Source organism: Protomyctophum bolini, assembly GCF_963924005.1.
Source record: "Protomyctophum bolini genome assembly, chromosome: 5".
NCBI lineage: Eukaryota > Metazoa > Chordata > Actinopteri > Myctophiformes > Myctophidae > Protomyctophum > Protomyctophum bolini.
The window spans coordinates 9666200-9681583 of record NC_137866.1 but is presented as its reverse complement, the minus strand read 5'-3'; the positions used below and the strand labels follow the sequence as shown (position 1 = coordinate 9681583).

The window sequence follows — 15384 nt, the reverse complement described above, 5'->3', positions numbered from 1 at the left end:
ATGACGTAAATTTTCCCTTCATTGTCAATGGCGTTTACAAAACAAACATTGAACTAAAGACAAACATTAAACCTGTATATAGGAGGGGCTGTCGCCCCTCAAAAATAGCTGATCAGTAACCGATGTACAAGCTCACCACGCCTCGTGGATGAGCTTGTAGATCGGCTATTTTGGGCGCAGGCACAACCATTGTATGGCGGAGTGAGCCTGTCCATTCCTCACGAATCATGCATTTTTCGCTTTAGTCACCCGACGGAAGATGAAAACATCTGCTTTCTTATAATACCACGGCTCTTTGTTAGGCGCTGGTCCCCAACAACAGGTGGATGATAGGAGGTGATGAACATCACAGTGTGTCTACTTGTATCCGCTTGTGTGGTCTCCCTTATTTGTTCTTTAGTTTGAATGTAAAATCTGCATGCCCCTCGTGACGGCAGCAATGAAACATAAGAATCAAACATAATATGATCATCATGATAAAGGGCGCCCCTCACTTCCAACAGGTGTCATTTTTGAGGGGCACTAGCCCCTCCTATGTCCAGCTCTTGGTGTATGTGCAAACACAATCTGTGTCCTACACAAACATTACATGCCATTGACAATGAATGTACAATTTTGACGTGTAAAAACATGACGTGTACGTCATGTAAAAACAAACATTGAAGACAAACGAGAGGACGCAACTTGTGATTGTCCGGAATGAGATTATATGTATGATGATGTATGAATAAGAGCGCCCCTCACTTCACACGGGTGTGATTTGTTTTTATGTATGTATATATGTATGTATGTATGTATATATGTGTATACATATACATATCAAATCCTTTGTCAAAGTTAAGGAATAGATAGCCTATATATTTCCCCTCTGTCATTATTGGTTAGAACAAAATGATCCGATTATTTTTGCTACCGGCAAAATACATTATAAATAAATTACAAAAGCTAAATAAATGTTCTGTGGGAAAGGAGAGAAGGAGAGAGAGAGAGAGAGAGAGAGAGGGAGAGAGAGAGATAGAGAGAGGGAGCGGGGGGGGAGAGAGAGAGATCTTACAGGTGTCGGACTGGGGTAGCCTGTATGGAACAAACAAAGCGTTGCAGTGAATTACCACTCGCCACTCTGGACAAGAGCGACCAACAACTGCAGGTCCTTCAATGGAACGGTGACAAGAAGTGTATCACAAGTGTTTTCTGATGCTTACCTTTTGAAGTTTGCGTCATTTATGCTACAGTTTGCTTTGCTACCTGTGCCAGGGGCTGGGTGTTTTTCCCCATGAGGATTGATAAACTCTCTAATCACTTTCTGGACATCTCCAGCTGTGCGTCCTCGTTTGGCACAGTCTTTTAGTGCCTTTTTGGTGGGACACGTCGCGGACTAGATTGTTTAACGTAGCGAATTTTAACATCCACAAATAAAGACAAATGGTGAGTGGTGTTTTATTCCGTTTCTATTTTACGATATTCTGTCTTCTTTTGTTTTTACAATCACTTAATTGTTCAGATTTTGTTGCAAGCTGCCGCGCGCAACCAGAGCATTTCTTCTAATTCTGATTGATTGAATAGCCTAACTTATTAACAGTTTTACATTAATGATTGTTGTTAAAAGGATGACACAATAAAGCCCTATTAGGGTTATTCAATCCATTAAGAATATGTTAGTCAATATAGGTTACAGTAGGCTACATGCAGTAATCAAATCACTATGAACAATTTTAAATAAATAACGTTGCGTATTTTCTGTTTGTAAACGTTTTGCATTAGATTAGTACCTATTTATTATATTCAAATGCCCACTGACATTATGCCCCCACCCCCTCCCCGGGGGTCAAATGTAGCCTATGTGTCCACTGTCCTCACTGTCCTGAATGTTTTCTGTCTTTTCCCCAACAGATAGAGCAAGAGGAGGAATCTCCAATATAAAAACATCAAGCTGATAAAGGTATTACTATCTTGAAACCAGCACTTTTTAAAACCAGGACAGTGGACATGCAATAAAAGTAGGTGGACGTACAATGACTTTGACAGGAAAAGCCACCTGAATATGACATTTCACTCACATCACACATAGGCCATCAGTGAGAGATACTCATGAAGTGAAACCCTGTGCTTAGGGGACCCTCAACACGAGAGAGATTATTTTCCCTTGACGTAAATTATCCTTCATTAAACAAACAGAACATTGCCCCCTCCCCACTCGGCTTCAATGAGCAGAGTTTGGCACCTGCCATGGTTTCAACACACTTTTAATAAGCTCTGGTTTCAAAACAAACCCTCCTGCTGCCATTAATGGTTTCGCTTTGATGTTGAAACGAGGACACAGTGAAGTGAGCAGCTTGATGAGATGAATTATGTTTCCTGTGCACGTCAGACCAAATCTAAATCAGATTTTTTGCCAAGATCACGTCAAACTTTGTGGCATTTAGAGCTTTGATCTTTTCATTGGCTTCTTGCAAATTTGGTCACCTTCCCCCTTTTGACCCTAACTAGCTGCGTCATCCCATCATCGGCTCTGGCTGTCTGCCGCCTGGCGTTTTCCTTCATAACTTTACTCTCACGCTGGGACCCAGAGAACCTCGTCCCCAGTGCTGTTCCGACAGTGGCCCCGCGACGCGCCCTCCACAGTCCTCTCCGCGCCTCTCTCCACCCGTTTCATTCCACAGGGTTTCACTGAGGGGCTCCAACCTGGCCGGCACTATTCCAGCCAAAGGGGAAGAGGATTTCCTGACGCTGGCTGCCTCGCGGCTCAGCCGCAGGAAACGCGTCATTGGAGCGGCGGTAGGTGTGGCCATGGTTCTGGTGCTGCTGGTGGCCATCCCCTTACTGGTCCACACCACCAAAGGGGGCAGCGCCGGAGGCGCAGGGACCCGGTACGAGATGCTGGGCAGCTGCAGGATGGTGTGTGACCCTTACACCACCTCTCAGACTGGCCAGGAGCTGACGGCCGTGTCTCCACCTCCCCAGGATTACTCTGGGCGGAAGATGAAGCCTGGGCTCCGGGGGCCCCCGGGCATCCCTGGGCCGCAGGGAGCACGTGGATCCCCCGGAGAGCCGGGCAAGCCGGGGCCGCAGGGTCCTTCAGGCCCTGGGCCCGGCGGCTATTCTCCCTCCCTCTACACCCCTAAGATCGCCTTCTATGCAGGGTTACGTAAGCAGCACGAGGGCAGCGAAGTGCTGAAGTTTGACGATGTAGTGACCAATGTGGGTAACTACTATGAGCCAAGCACCGGCAAGTTCACCTGCCCTCTGCCTGGCATCTATTACTTCACCTACCACGTTCTGATGAGGGGCGGTGACGGCACCAGTATGTGGGCTGATCTGAAGAAGAACGGACAGGTCAGTGTGTGTGTGTGTGTGTGTGTGTGTGTGTGTGTGTGTGTGTGTGTGTGTGTGTGCGTGCGCGCGCAGTGTGGCCCATGCATGTGTATGCATTGTATGCCTGAGGAAAACTGTGGGGCGGATGTGGATGTATGCAGACGCACAGAGATGCATATTATTTTTTTCCCCCAGTGTTGACCACCCCTTCAATGCCATTGACTGACATTCACCTCTGTAACATTGAGCACTTCGGATTCACAGCACACATCGCGTGCAGCCAACATGCCAGCCGGAGAATGAAGTAGCAATCTCCCTCCTCATTAGGGGAAATTCATGCACTACACTTTGAAAGTGTCAATCTAACCCATGAGAGTGTAAGAATGGATCCTCACTGCACGGTCCATTTTTACACCCTCAGGTTTAAATCGACACCCAGGATTGCGCAGTGTACAAATATTTGCATTCCTACGTGTGCCGTACAGTAGCAAAATGACAAGTGGCAGGAAGCATCGCTGCCAAAAGGAACAGTCTAATTAGTAAGTATCATACACAGAACTTGATTATCACCTAAACAGAACTGCAAAAGTGCATGGGAGAAATTTCTGTCAGTGTGCGGAGTCTGCGGACACGTTCGTTTACACCTCAGCCTAAATAAATAATGAATGTAAAATTGACAGTGCACTCATCCACTCTCTCATTCCCCAGACACTAATTAAAGACAGAGGGGCTGTTCGAGGAGGTGTTGGGGGATAAATCTCGGGGATTTCGACGTTTGGACTCAAAACTCGAGAAACATTTTCCCAGTCACTTTCTACATCCATGAAGGACTTGAGTTGCACACACACTTCATGCAGACCATAAGACAGACCTTAAGACAGAGTGACAGACAGACAGACAGACAGACAGACACCTTTAAGTTTATGGTGTATTGATCACTGTGTGGATCAATCAATCAATAAAACCATGTGACCATGGCCATAAAGAGCCATGTGCTGGTGTAGGTCTATAGTTGTACCACATAACAGGTGCATTACATTTCGTTGCTGTCGGGACAAAACCTCTTAACTCCATTGGACCCTCAAACTGTATGCTAAAGCAACTAACTCCACCACCTCTCTCCCTCTCAAGGAAGTAGACAATAAATAAAGTCACAACACCAACTTTGATGAGGCAGTATTGCTTTGTTTTAAAAATATAAAGTTTTCTTAATTTCCTGAATGAACATTCTGGAGTTAGGTGGTTTCCTCCAGACAGACATTGATCGTGTTCAATTTGCTAAAACATAGTTTGTGGTGTATTGTTAGCCATTATTTGACTACATACTCGCAAGATTACAATGGTGACTGTGTTTGAGGCGGCCTGTCCAATGTCCTATATTGTCATTCAAGTCATTCAAACCTGCTAAATCATTTATAAATCTTAGATTGGATCCGCTGAACACCAGCTATGCCCTCTTCTTCAACCCCTCCCCAGCTTGTTCATTGATTCTCCATTAATTATCTTTTCACTCAACTCAATTATTTAACCTCATCCAGGTCCATATTATGCCCATCAGGAGGGCTTCTTAAACAATTCTGTTAATCAAGTGCTCTCACCTAACAGGACTCTACTCAAGGAGAGCCACTAGTTTGATTTTAGGTGGAAATACTGTATGTTGTAAATCAAATGCTACAGAGTGATCAACAGTATTTGGTGTTATCCTGGAGCCCCACGGCAGGAGAGTGCACTGCCCGAGGCCATAAAGATATGGGTGTTTGTCAGTGTCTGCTTTTTACTAAATGTGTCTGACAGTTTGGATTCCTGACTGTAGAATAAGACTGCATTTTTGTCCATTGCTGTCGATGCCTGAAGCTTAATCAAACATTGACTGCTCCCAAAAATAAAGATAGAAAACCAAGTTCCAAATGTGCTACTGCCATGCGTGCGCTTTGAGGGGTTCATTGAGATAGATCTCCTGACCCTTTTTCATACAATATCCAAGCACCTGTCCCAAATATGGAGTCCAGGCCAGTCTAGTCACGTCAGTACTATGACATGTTGATGACATCCCCACGTATATAGGCTATACGTGGGGATATTTTTGAGTGGTGCTAACCATGCACTCCAACATGTGTGTGTGTGTGTGTGTGTGTGTGTGTGTGTGTGTGTGTGTGTGTGTGTGTGTCTATTAGTCAGTAGCAGCAGCACTTTTACATCATCATCATCATCATCAAGTGTGTGATTTTTTCACTCTGCGTATCTGAATAGTATCTGAATAGTCTCATTATGAATATGGTCATTTCATTTCCATGAGTTTGTGATATTACAGAGCGATGTCAGAGCGGGACATTATCAGTGACACTGGAAAGATTTATATAACTGTCTGAGTGCCATCCTATAGCCGCCAGATTAGTCTCCATATATGGTGGGCATGTTACATTTGCAATGCCCACCGTCAACCCAACTTCGACCCACAGGGCAATCTCAATATGCGATGGGAGCTATTTGGCAGCCATGTCAACACTCACTGGGTATATCAGCATCTAACAGGAGAGACAGGACATGACAGTGATATGCTGAGACATCCACTACATGACAGTGAAAGGGAGAGCAAAGGAAGACAAGTGAGATCAGGGGCGTGGAGGAGAGGAAGATAAATGACTTAATGGCGGTATAGAGACAGTAGGCTGGTAGACGAGGCTTTTGGGAGGCCGCTGGTGAAGGCCGCGTGGTGAGATCAGGCCCGATGACCAATGGACACCCACTCAACATGTCAGGCTTGACAAGTGATCAAGGCTGCATTTCTCGAGTATGAGAAAATAGATCTAGACCAGTCGTTTCCAAACTAGGCGCTGGGACCTCCAGGTGGGTCTCCAAATTATAATCTTTTGGGTGTGGGGGGTCCACAGATGATCAGCTTAAAGTGAAATGTTTTCTCACTCAACAGTAAACAAAGCGTATACAGGGTATCTGCACAGTTCTAAAATTACAATTTGAAATACCTTTTTAATACCAAATTGGGCAAATTGTCAATTATTACGTAAGCTGAAAATAGCCGATCTACAAGCTCACAACGACTCATAGTGCAAGGCATTGTGAGTTTGTAGTTCGGCTATTTTCAGTGAAGTGCTTGTCAGGGTGGGTGGGGTGTTCCCACTTCAGATTATTTTGGGGTGTCGTGGCCTGAAAAGTTTTGGAACCACTGGTCTAGACGTTTCTGGTCTCTGTTACTGTACACTAACAAATACCACAACAATCAATCCTATAGGATTCCCCCAGAGAATATTTATATTTCCCATATAGTTCCACCTGTATTTTTGCTTATGATTCCATCTTGACTATGTGTTATGCATGGTTGAAGTGTGGCTGAAACACGCCAGATGGTGACCTGACTGTAGCGTGATGAGACAGCTTCAAGCTCTGAAGGAGGATGAACCGACTGTGGCAGCTAGGCTTCCATGTGATTCCTGTAGATCCATTACCTATTACATCTCACTGAAATCCCCGCTCGCTTGAGCCTATATCCGCTCACACCTCAATCTAGCATTCACAAATCGCTGTGGAATGACAACGCGTTAGGAGTCAGGAGGGATTTGTGATTGAAGGGTACTCTACACCAGGGATACTCAAATAGATTTACCTGTGGGCCACATTACAAAAATGGCAAGGGGCCAGGGGCCAGTAGATAAAATTACGACATTAATGATACTTGATAACTTCTCTCTTTCAATTGCTTTATTTTCGCAAAATGTATCAAAGTACAATGTATGCATGCACACAATATGTAAATAAATAAATGTGTTACATTTTCTTGCATAAACACAAAGAGCTGTTTCCATAACTGCACAAATTATTGCACATAACATGAGTAGCTGTTATAATAACATAATAACATAACATGAGTGGCTCTTTGCCTGCCTGCCTGCCTGTCTGTCTGTCCATGAGTAGTTATTTGTCTGTCTGTCAATGAGTAGCTGTCTTACTGTCTGCCTGTCTATGAGTAGCTGTCTGCCTGCCTGTCTATGAGTAGCTGTCTGTCTGCCTGCCTGTCCAATTGTCCATGAGTAGCTGTCTGTCTGCCTGTCTGAGTAGCTGTCTGCCTGCCTGCCTAATTGTCCATGAGTAGCTGTCTGTCTGCCTGTCTATGAGTAGCTGTCTGCCTGCCTGCCTAATTGTCCATGAGTAGCTGTCTGTCTGCCTGTCTATGAGTAGCTGTCTGCCTTCCTGCCTGTCCAATTGTCCATGAGTAGCTGTCTGTCTGTCTATGAGTAGCTGTCTGCCTGCCTGCCCAATTGTCTATGAGTAGCTGTCTGTCTGTCTATGAGTAGCTGTCTGCCTTCCTGCCTGTCCAATTGTCCATGAGTAGCTGTCTGTCTGTCTATGAGTAGCTGTCTGCCTTCCTGCCTGTCCAATTGTCCATGAGTAGCTGTCTGCCTGCCTGTCCAATTCTCCATGAGTAGCTGTCTGTCTGCCTGTCTATGAGTAGCTGTCTGACTGCCTGCCTGTCCAATTCTCCATGAGTAGCTGTCTGTCTGTCTGCCTGTCTATGAGTAGCTGTCTGCCTGCCAGCCAGCAAGTTGGTTAACAGAAAATAAATTGTTATGGCTGAGTAAAATAAAATACAATAAACACAATTTGCCTGAAAATAGATTACCCAGCTATGACCTTTTTCATGAAAAAAAATGAGTAGTGATATGGCTGACTGAGTAAAATAAAACAATCTACCTGAAAATAGATAGCTATAAGTGAAGAGCAATTTCCGCAATTTCCATTTCCACCATTTCCGCAATTACCATTTCCACAATTTCCATTTCCGCATTTTTTTATTTTCGCAAAATGTATCAAAGTACAATGTATGCATGCACACAATATGTAAATAAATAAATGTGTTACATTTTCTTGCATAAACACAAAGAGCTGTTTCCATAACTGCACAAATTATTGCACATAACATGAGTAGCTGTTATAATAACATAATAACATAACATGAGTGGCTCTTTGCCTGCCTGCCTGCCTGTCTGTCTGTCCATGAGTAGTTATTTGTCTGTCTGTCAATGAGTAGCTGTCTTACTGTCTGCCTGTCTATGAGTAGCTGTCTGCCTGCCTGTCTATGAGTAGCTGTCTGTCTGCCTGCCTGTCCAATTGTCCATGAGTAGCTGTCTGTCTGCCTGTCTGAGTAGCTGTCTGCCTGCCTGCCTAATTGTCCATGAGTAGCTGTCTGTCTGCCTGTCTATGAGTAGCTGTCTGCCTGCCTGCCTAATTGTCCATGAGTAGCTGTCTGTCTGCCTGTCTATGAGTAGCTGTCTGCCTTCCTGCCTGTCCAATTGTCCATGAGTAGCTGTCTGTCTGTCTATGAGTAGCTGTCTGCCTGCCTGCCCAATTGTCTATGAGTAGCTGTCTGTCTGTCTATGAGTAGCTGTCTGCCTTCCTGCCTGTCCAATTGTCCATGAGTAGCTGTCTGTCTGTCTATGAGTAGCTGTCTGCCTTCCTGCCTGTCCAATTGTCCATGAGTAGCTGTCTGCCTGCCTGTCCAATTCTCCATGAGTAGCTGTCTGTCTGCCTGTCTATGAGTAGCTGTCTGACTGCCTGCCTGTCCAATTCTCCATGAGTAGCTGTCTGTCTGTCTGCCTGTCTATGAGTAGCTGTCTGCCTGCCAGCCAGCAAGTTGGTTAACAGAAAATAAATTGTTATGGCTGAGTAAAATAAAATACAATAAACACAATTTGCCTGAAAATAGATTACCCAGCTATGACCTTTTTCATGAAAAAAAATGAGTAGTGATATGGCTGACTGAGTAAAATAAAACAATCTACCTGAAAATAGATAGCTATAAGTGAAGAGCAATTTCCGCAATTTCCATTTCCACCATTTCCGCAATTACCATTTCCACAATTTCCATTTCCGCATTTCCGCAATTTCCACCATTTCCGCAATTTCCGCAATTAGAATTTCCACAATTTCCGCAATTTCCATTTCCATTTCCAACTATTAATGGCAGCTGGGTTTCATCATTCAAATAAAATAGAATTCTGTCCGTTTAGCTATAAAATTATGTCAGGGAATAGGGATACACAGTATATGTCTTTCATTTGCATTGCATCTCCCCCCCCCCCCCCCCCAAGCTTTTATTTTTGTTCGAGTAATAGTACAACTCTAATAGTATTACTTATAATAATGTAATTAAAGATAACTTCATTCAGATTTATTTATTTGTATTTCATTTTCCAGATTTGTTTTTTCTTTTTTTTAGATTTTCATTGGTGGGCCAGTCATAATGGTCCCGCGGGCCTGATGTGGCCCGCGGGCCTGAGGTTGAGTATCACTGCTCTACACCTCAGGCGCTTTCATGTTGACAGTACAAAGAAGCACAATTCCACTCGTATGACGACAACTTTTTTTAACACGGACACACTGCATTCTTACTCAACAAACAAGTCATCATGTTAATAAGCCCATGTTGATTACATGGCCTTCCATGGTACATTCACTGTTGTAGGCCTACTATACAGTATGTGGCTAACTAGGCATGTGATGTCAGTTTATCTGTGACGGCTTAATCAGATTAAAACGATGTCTCCTGCAAATAGCAGGATGACTTTAATGTTGGGTTTAATAGATTCTCCGACAACCATTTACATGTGTAAAGGGACTTCCCGTTGCAGGCTCTGCCGATGATAATGTATACTCTATAATTGTTCTAAATACTGTGATTTATCATTGGAGATATAAAAGGTGTATACTACTTAATATTCCAGTTTAGTTGCAAAGGTTATTAAGTGAGCATGAGACTATGCTAATGTTGGTATGCTTTATAAGATGTCAGAGGGGTAATACGTCATGCGTATTTTTTTCAACAGAGAATTTTCCCTACCCCTCATTAACTTGTGTTGGCCTGTTCATCTCTTAATTTATGGTCCCATAGTGCTTCGCTGTGTATATATTTGGTATTATGAATACAATATACAGAGTAGACAACTAGACATTATACTGCCGCAGCAGCTCCGATGTAATCTCTCCCTTGGTTTTTCACCTGTCATAAGCTCTTTTAATAGATCAGTTAAAGGTCAAGCTATTCCACACAGTAGTGTTAAAATGTCATCGCTTGTTGTAATGACCAGTACCTGCATTAACTTCCCCAGTTCAGAGTCACAAAGACATGCCTGACCTGAAAGTTAATTAGCCTTTGAAGCGAGGAGCAGCAGGGAGGCATTCTTTCTATGACTTTGTGAACGGTTGGTCTTACAGACAGAGGATACGACATCTTAAAAAGAGTGCCTTTGAAAGACTTACTTTTTTATTTAGACTTGTATTTATATCAGTCAACTATACTCACATAAGTGAGATGTTTTCTTTTTTTGCACTATAGGCCAATGGCTATAACAACATGAAATATCAATAATAATCTGGGGGACATTTCTATGCTACAGTAGCTCGTCTCCATGTAATCCATGTTCCCCCAGAGGAGAGAGTAACCCTATTCAATAAATATTCCATTTCCACTGCCCCAAACCCCCCTCCCAAAGCCTGCCATGTGCCGGGGTCCCTTAGGGAAGTTTAACAGCTACTTTTCTATTGTCTCCGCTCTAAGAGGTCAGTATATCACAGCGAATGAATCCTGTCAGTTTTATTACCAGTGGAGCAGAGCACCATGGATAAAAACAAGACTTCATATACCCTCACATCTCCCTGGTCTCACAAAATAGCCTCGCTTGATCAGTCCGTTACTCTAGCCCTCCTCCTTCCTCTTTGGCCCTTGTTTTTTTTTCTCACCTCTCTCTCTCCTTGTCTGTCTTTACCTCCCTGCCTATGGTCCTATAGACAATGATACTGCAGCTGCCCTCATCCCTAGGCTATAACTCTGTCCTGTACAACCAGCCACCGTCGCTTCTCCCAAGTGTGTTTCACACAGCAAGCCATGTGTAATGAAAGCACCAAGGGAGAGACAGAAGTCTGCTTCAGGCGAGCCCTGGGGGGCCATGCCTAACAGCTCACAACCTTACCACCCAGTCCCAGGATCACCTCAGCCAGCCATACAGTTAGAGTACAAACTCACCATGTGTCACAAAACATCACTATACATTGGGAGCTTGTATGTCTGCTATTTTTGGCTATGGCTCTCTTGCACTTCTTTGTCTAGTGCCCGCCTGATGACTGACTTGCATCATCCCTTTCACACATATGAGAGCTACAACATAACTAAAGTACGTCAGCCAAAGCGCCGATCATCAAAAATTGACCAAAGAATGTGACTGTATTGACATATTCGTTGTAGGCTATTTATTAAGGAATCTGATTGTGGCCTGATGCATTCTGTGCTGAGATGCAAAGTTTGTCTGTTTGGCCACCATAATGAGCAGGATGACATATGCCCAGTGTCAATGGGAAGTCACAACATCCACATCAGTGTCAGACAGCCAGAGATGCAAATGTGATATTGGCTGTTGCCACAGATGTCAAGGAGAACGACAATATAACCTTTACAGATGACAATGGATTGGTGTTGTCATTTGAGAGAGGGTCCTGTGAGGACCTAAGAGAATCCTCCTGGTTTTATTAGGCAGATTGGATAACACACCAAGTGCACCACATTAAGGGAGCAAATAATTGATTCAGTTGTTTTGTTTATACAGTATATGAAGCTATTAAGCACAGAAAGATGTAGTGCTTATACTCCCCAGAACCTGAGCTCTAATGAAACAAGGTTGTTTCATTAGATTCATTGCAGTGGAGCTATAGCTGTGGTCAGTTTTTACCATGTGGTAGCTGGGCTGCGAAGCCCCGGGAGAGAGACCACCCCGCTCCCTTAATCAATCTGGTTTAGAGTGGACAGGGACACGCTTAACCGCTGGCCGCCGACACGCTTTATGTCGGATGCAGCATCCGTGACCTGCATCTCATTTAAAACAGACCTACAGATACTGACCCGGCGAGGGAAAACAATACAGGCACCGTCGTGTATATACTGTGGGAGAAACTAGGGAGAAAGTGGGGGGAAAGTCACAGTATTTCAGAGTTGCTCTATAATTGACTGTTTTTCAATTGGCCTGAGCTCACCCGGGAGAGAGAGAGCACCCCAGAGTGAATTGGAGTGACATGACAGTAGTTGAGTTGCAGATGATATTCTCCGGGTGTCATGGAGATGTGCGTGGCTTGTCTGGTCACTGACAGAGATGGAGTGCTCCCAGCATGGACGGACACAAAAACCAGACACAAGGCCACTGATGGTTGACATGTGTCTGATAATAGGCGTTTGTATATCAGGATTATTGATGCATCCTTATTTTGGAGGCTGTTAACCATGCAGCCTAATGTATAATGACACCTTATTTTGCATTTACTGGAAAAAACGGCATGGCAATTTTTGCACGGTAATGAAAACAGGCTGTTCGGTAAAATAAATCTAGTCCTTCAGTTCATTTACATTTTTGTTTAAAAGTATTTTCCCGTGCTACACAACTTTTCTGTATTTTATAAGCTCTACATATAGCATGTAATGAATTAATGCTCGTACATTTGGAGAAGGTTACACCTCTCTGAAATCATTAAATGAGGCATCTCTGTAGCCTCGGCTTATAGCGTGCGAGATTTAAAGCCTGTAAAACAGTACGTGGACAAATCCGCCATATGTGCACGTGTGCTTAAATGTCTACATGAGTAAACCCAATTAAATGTGTTAACAAACAAGTAAAGATCCACTGCCACTGGGTCAATAACACTGGCCTCGCAAACAGCATGCAAATGCAAAACCGTCTGACTCCAGCACAGCTACTCAATATCATGCATATTGAGTTGGCCGAGGATCATAAGCAACAGGTCAATAGCCACACAAGATGCTGTTGCTGTTTCTAGCGTTCACTTGCTTCCCTGCAGACAACCTGTTGTCCCCCGTGAGCCTGCTTATCTCTGCAAACCAATCAAATCTCACTCTATCCTGGTCTTCGAGTCCTCGGCCACAGCAGAGCTGCTTCGCCTGATCAATACGAGATGCTATGGTCGTGTTCTCAGTCTTGCCAGGGGGGCAAAGGCCACTGCCCCAACAATGTTAATCTCACATGCAAACCTGTTCAGGTGGTGATGTCACAGGCCGTTGATGGCTGCTGGCCGAGGCAGAGAAATGATAGATTACATTAAAGATTGAGCGATGTGGTCTCAGTTTTACTCAGTTGTGTGTGGGGAAATACTAGCAATTCTACAAGTTTACAATGCAGCGCACATGCGAGACATTGTGAATTTGTCAATCTGCTATAATCCATGTATAAATCGGACTGTAGGAAATGTCGTTGTAGGAAGGGTTGGATTTCAAGAAGAATAGAGGACAGGGCTGTTTGTTATGGGGACTTTGAGTGGCAGCGTGACATTCACAAGTGTTTGCTCATGTCCGTCCACGTTCTAATTGTCTCCCTGCGTGTCCCCCGTGTATGTGCGCGACAGGTGAGAGCCAGCGCCATTGCTCAGGACGCTGACCAGAATTACGACTACGCTTCCAACAGTGTCATCCTGCACTTGGACGTGGGTGACGAGGTGTGTGTGCAGCTGGACGGAGGGAAGGTGCACGGAGGAAACACCAACAAGTACAGCACCTTCTCCGGATTCCTCATCTACCCGGACTGAGAGGCGTCGAGCCGAGAGGAGCAAGGAGTGGTTTGGGAAAGCAGCAAGATGAACAAAACATAGACGACGAATCCTGAGTGTTCATTCGACACAGAGAGTGTAAAATAACACTCAGGATTTCACAGTGTATGCATGATGTACACCTACAGACACAAAGGAAGACAAGCATATGAACATGCAAACAGGCATACCCGCGCACACACACACACACACACAAGAAAATGTACACACAGATAGGACAAAAAAGGTGTGGAGTGAGCGTCTTGGAATTGTGTTATTGAGCCAATCATCCAATCAAGTGCGTTTATTGACCCCCTGGTGAGTGCAATTATAATTTTCAAATATCCGTTTCAGATTGTGTACAGTGCAGTACAGGTGCACATTATGAATGTATGATGCACGTCACGGCTCTGAAATAAAATATTCTAAAATGTGCCATCTTGACGGACATTGTGAAAACTATGACTCACTCCATTAATCGGATGCAAAGCTGGCATTGAGGATGTTTGTCACTATGACTGAGCCGATGGCAGTCTGGCATAAGTGATATCTTATTTATTAGCTATATAAAATAAGTGTTCAATAGCTCTATATTCCAATTCCGCACTAATTGTTATCATTGCTATGGCTTTTTAGTAACACAGGTCTCCCCGTCTCTTTTAGTAAACAGGAAATATATTTTCAGGTTGGGATACCAATTTTATCCAATCAGGGGAGAGAACTCGTACAAGATGCAGGATTATACACAGGTGAAATTGGAAGTGATAAAACAAAACAAAAAATAGGAGATACATTTGTAACTGGAACACTATACAATTGAAGCGTATAAATTATCTTTTGGGGGGTTCTCTCCAGATTGGATGAAATAGGTATCTTGTCCTGAAAATGTATTTTCTGTTTACTAAGGAGCTGAAAGGATGAGGCGACCCCAGTTACTGAACAAACACTATCGCAACGATTAGCTTCAATTTAAAAAAAAAATAACGTAACATTTACACACCCCGTTGACTCCCGTTAATCATCACTAAACTGTAAAAACGCTGAGTGTTCTTAATTCAGACTTAAATTAACAAAACCACTACTGTATCAAACATGCTACATGCATCACAGCATCACTGCTACAGATAGCCGCTTATAAAAAATATTAGAATGTTGACCAATCTTTCCTATTCCAGTGGACATCACACGGCAAGTTAAAAAAAAAACACAAAACGATACGACACATTTTATGTTGAGTTTATGAGTTGTCTGCGTGATGAAGCCAGTTGTCATGATGACCAAGTGCTTTATTGACGTTTCATGTGTGCCAATGAGTGTAATTTATACTGTCCCACCACGCCAAAAACAGCCACTCTACAGGCCCACGACGTGTTGCGGTGCGACGCGTTCTGAGCTTGTAGCTCTGCTATTTTCAGTGCGGGACACAGTCGTATGGCTACGTATAAATCAGGCATAAGTGTATGAACGTGAGAGTGTGTG

At 43.8% G+C, this 15384-nt stretch overlaps 1 protein-coding gene across 1 annotated transcript; it reads left to right on the top strand.

Annotated features, from left to right (window-relative positions):
* Positions 1–2784: 2784 nt before the first annotated feature.
* On the top strand, positions 2785–13905 carry c1ql4a (complement component 1, q subcomponent-like 4; the record flags this gene model as incomplete). Its single annotated transcript, XM_080764793.1, has 2 exons — positions 2785–3333; positions 13726–13905. Exons 1-2 carry the CDS (start codon positions 2788–2790, stop codon positions 13903–13905), a joined length of 726 nt encoding a protein of 241 aa, XP_080620919.1. The 5' UTR covers positions 2785–2787.
* Positions 13906–15384: the final 1479 nt, after the last annotated feature.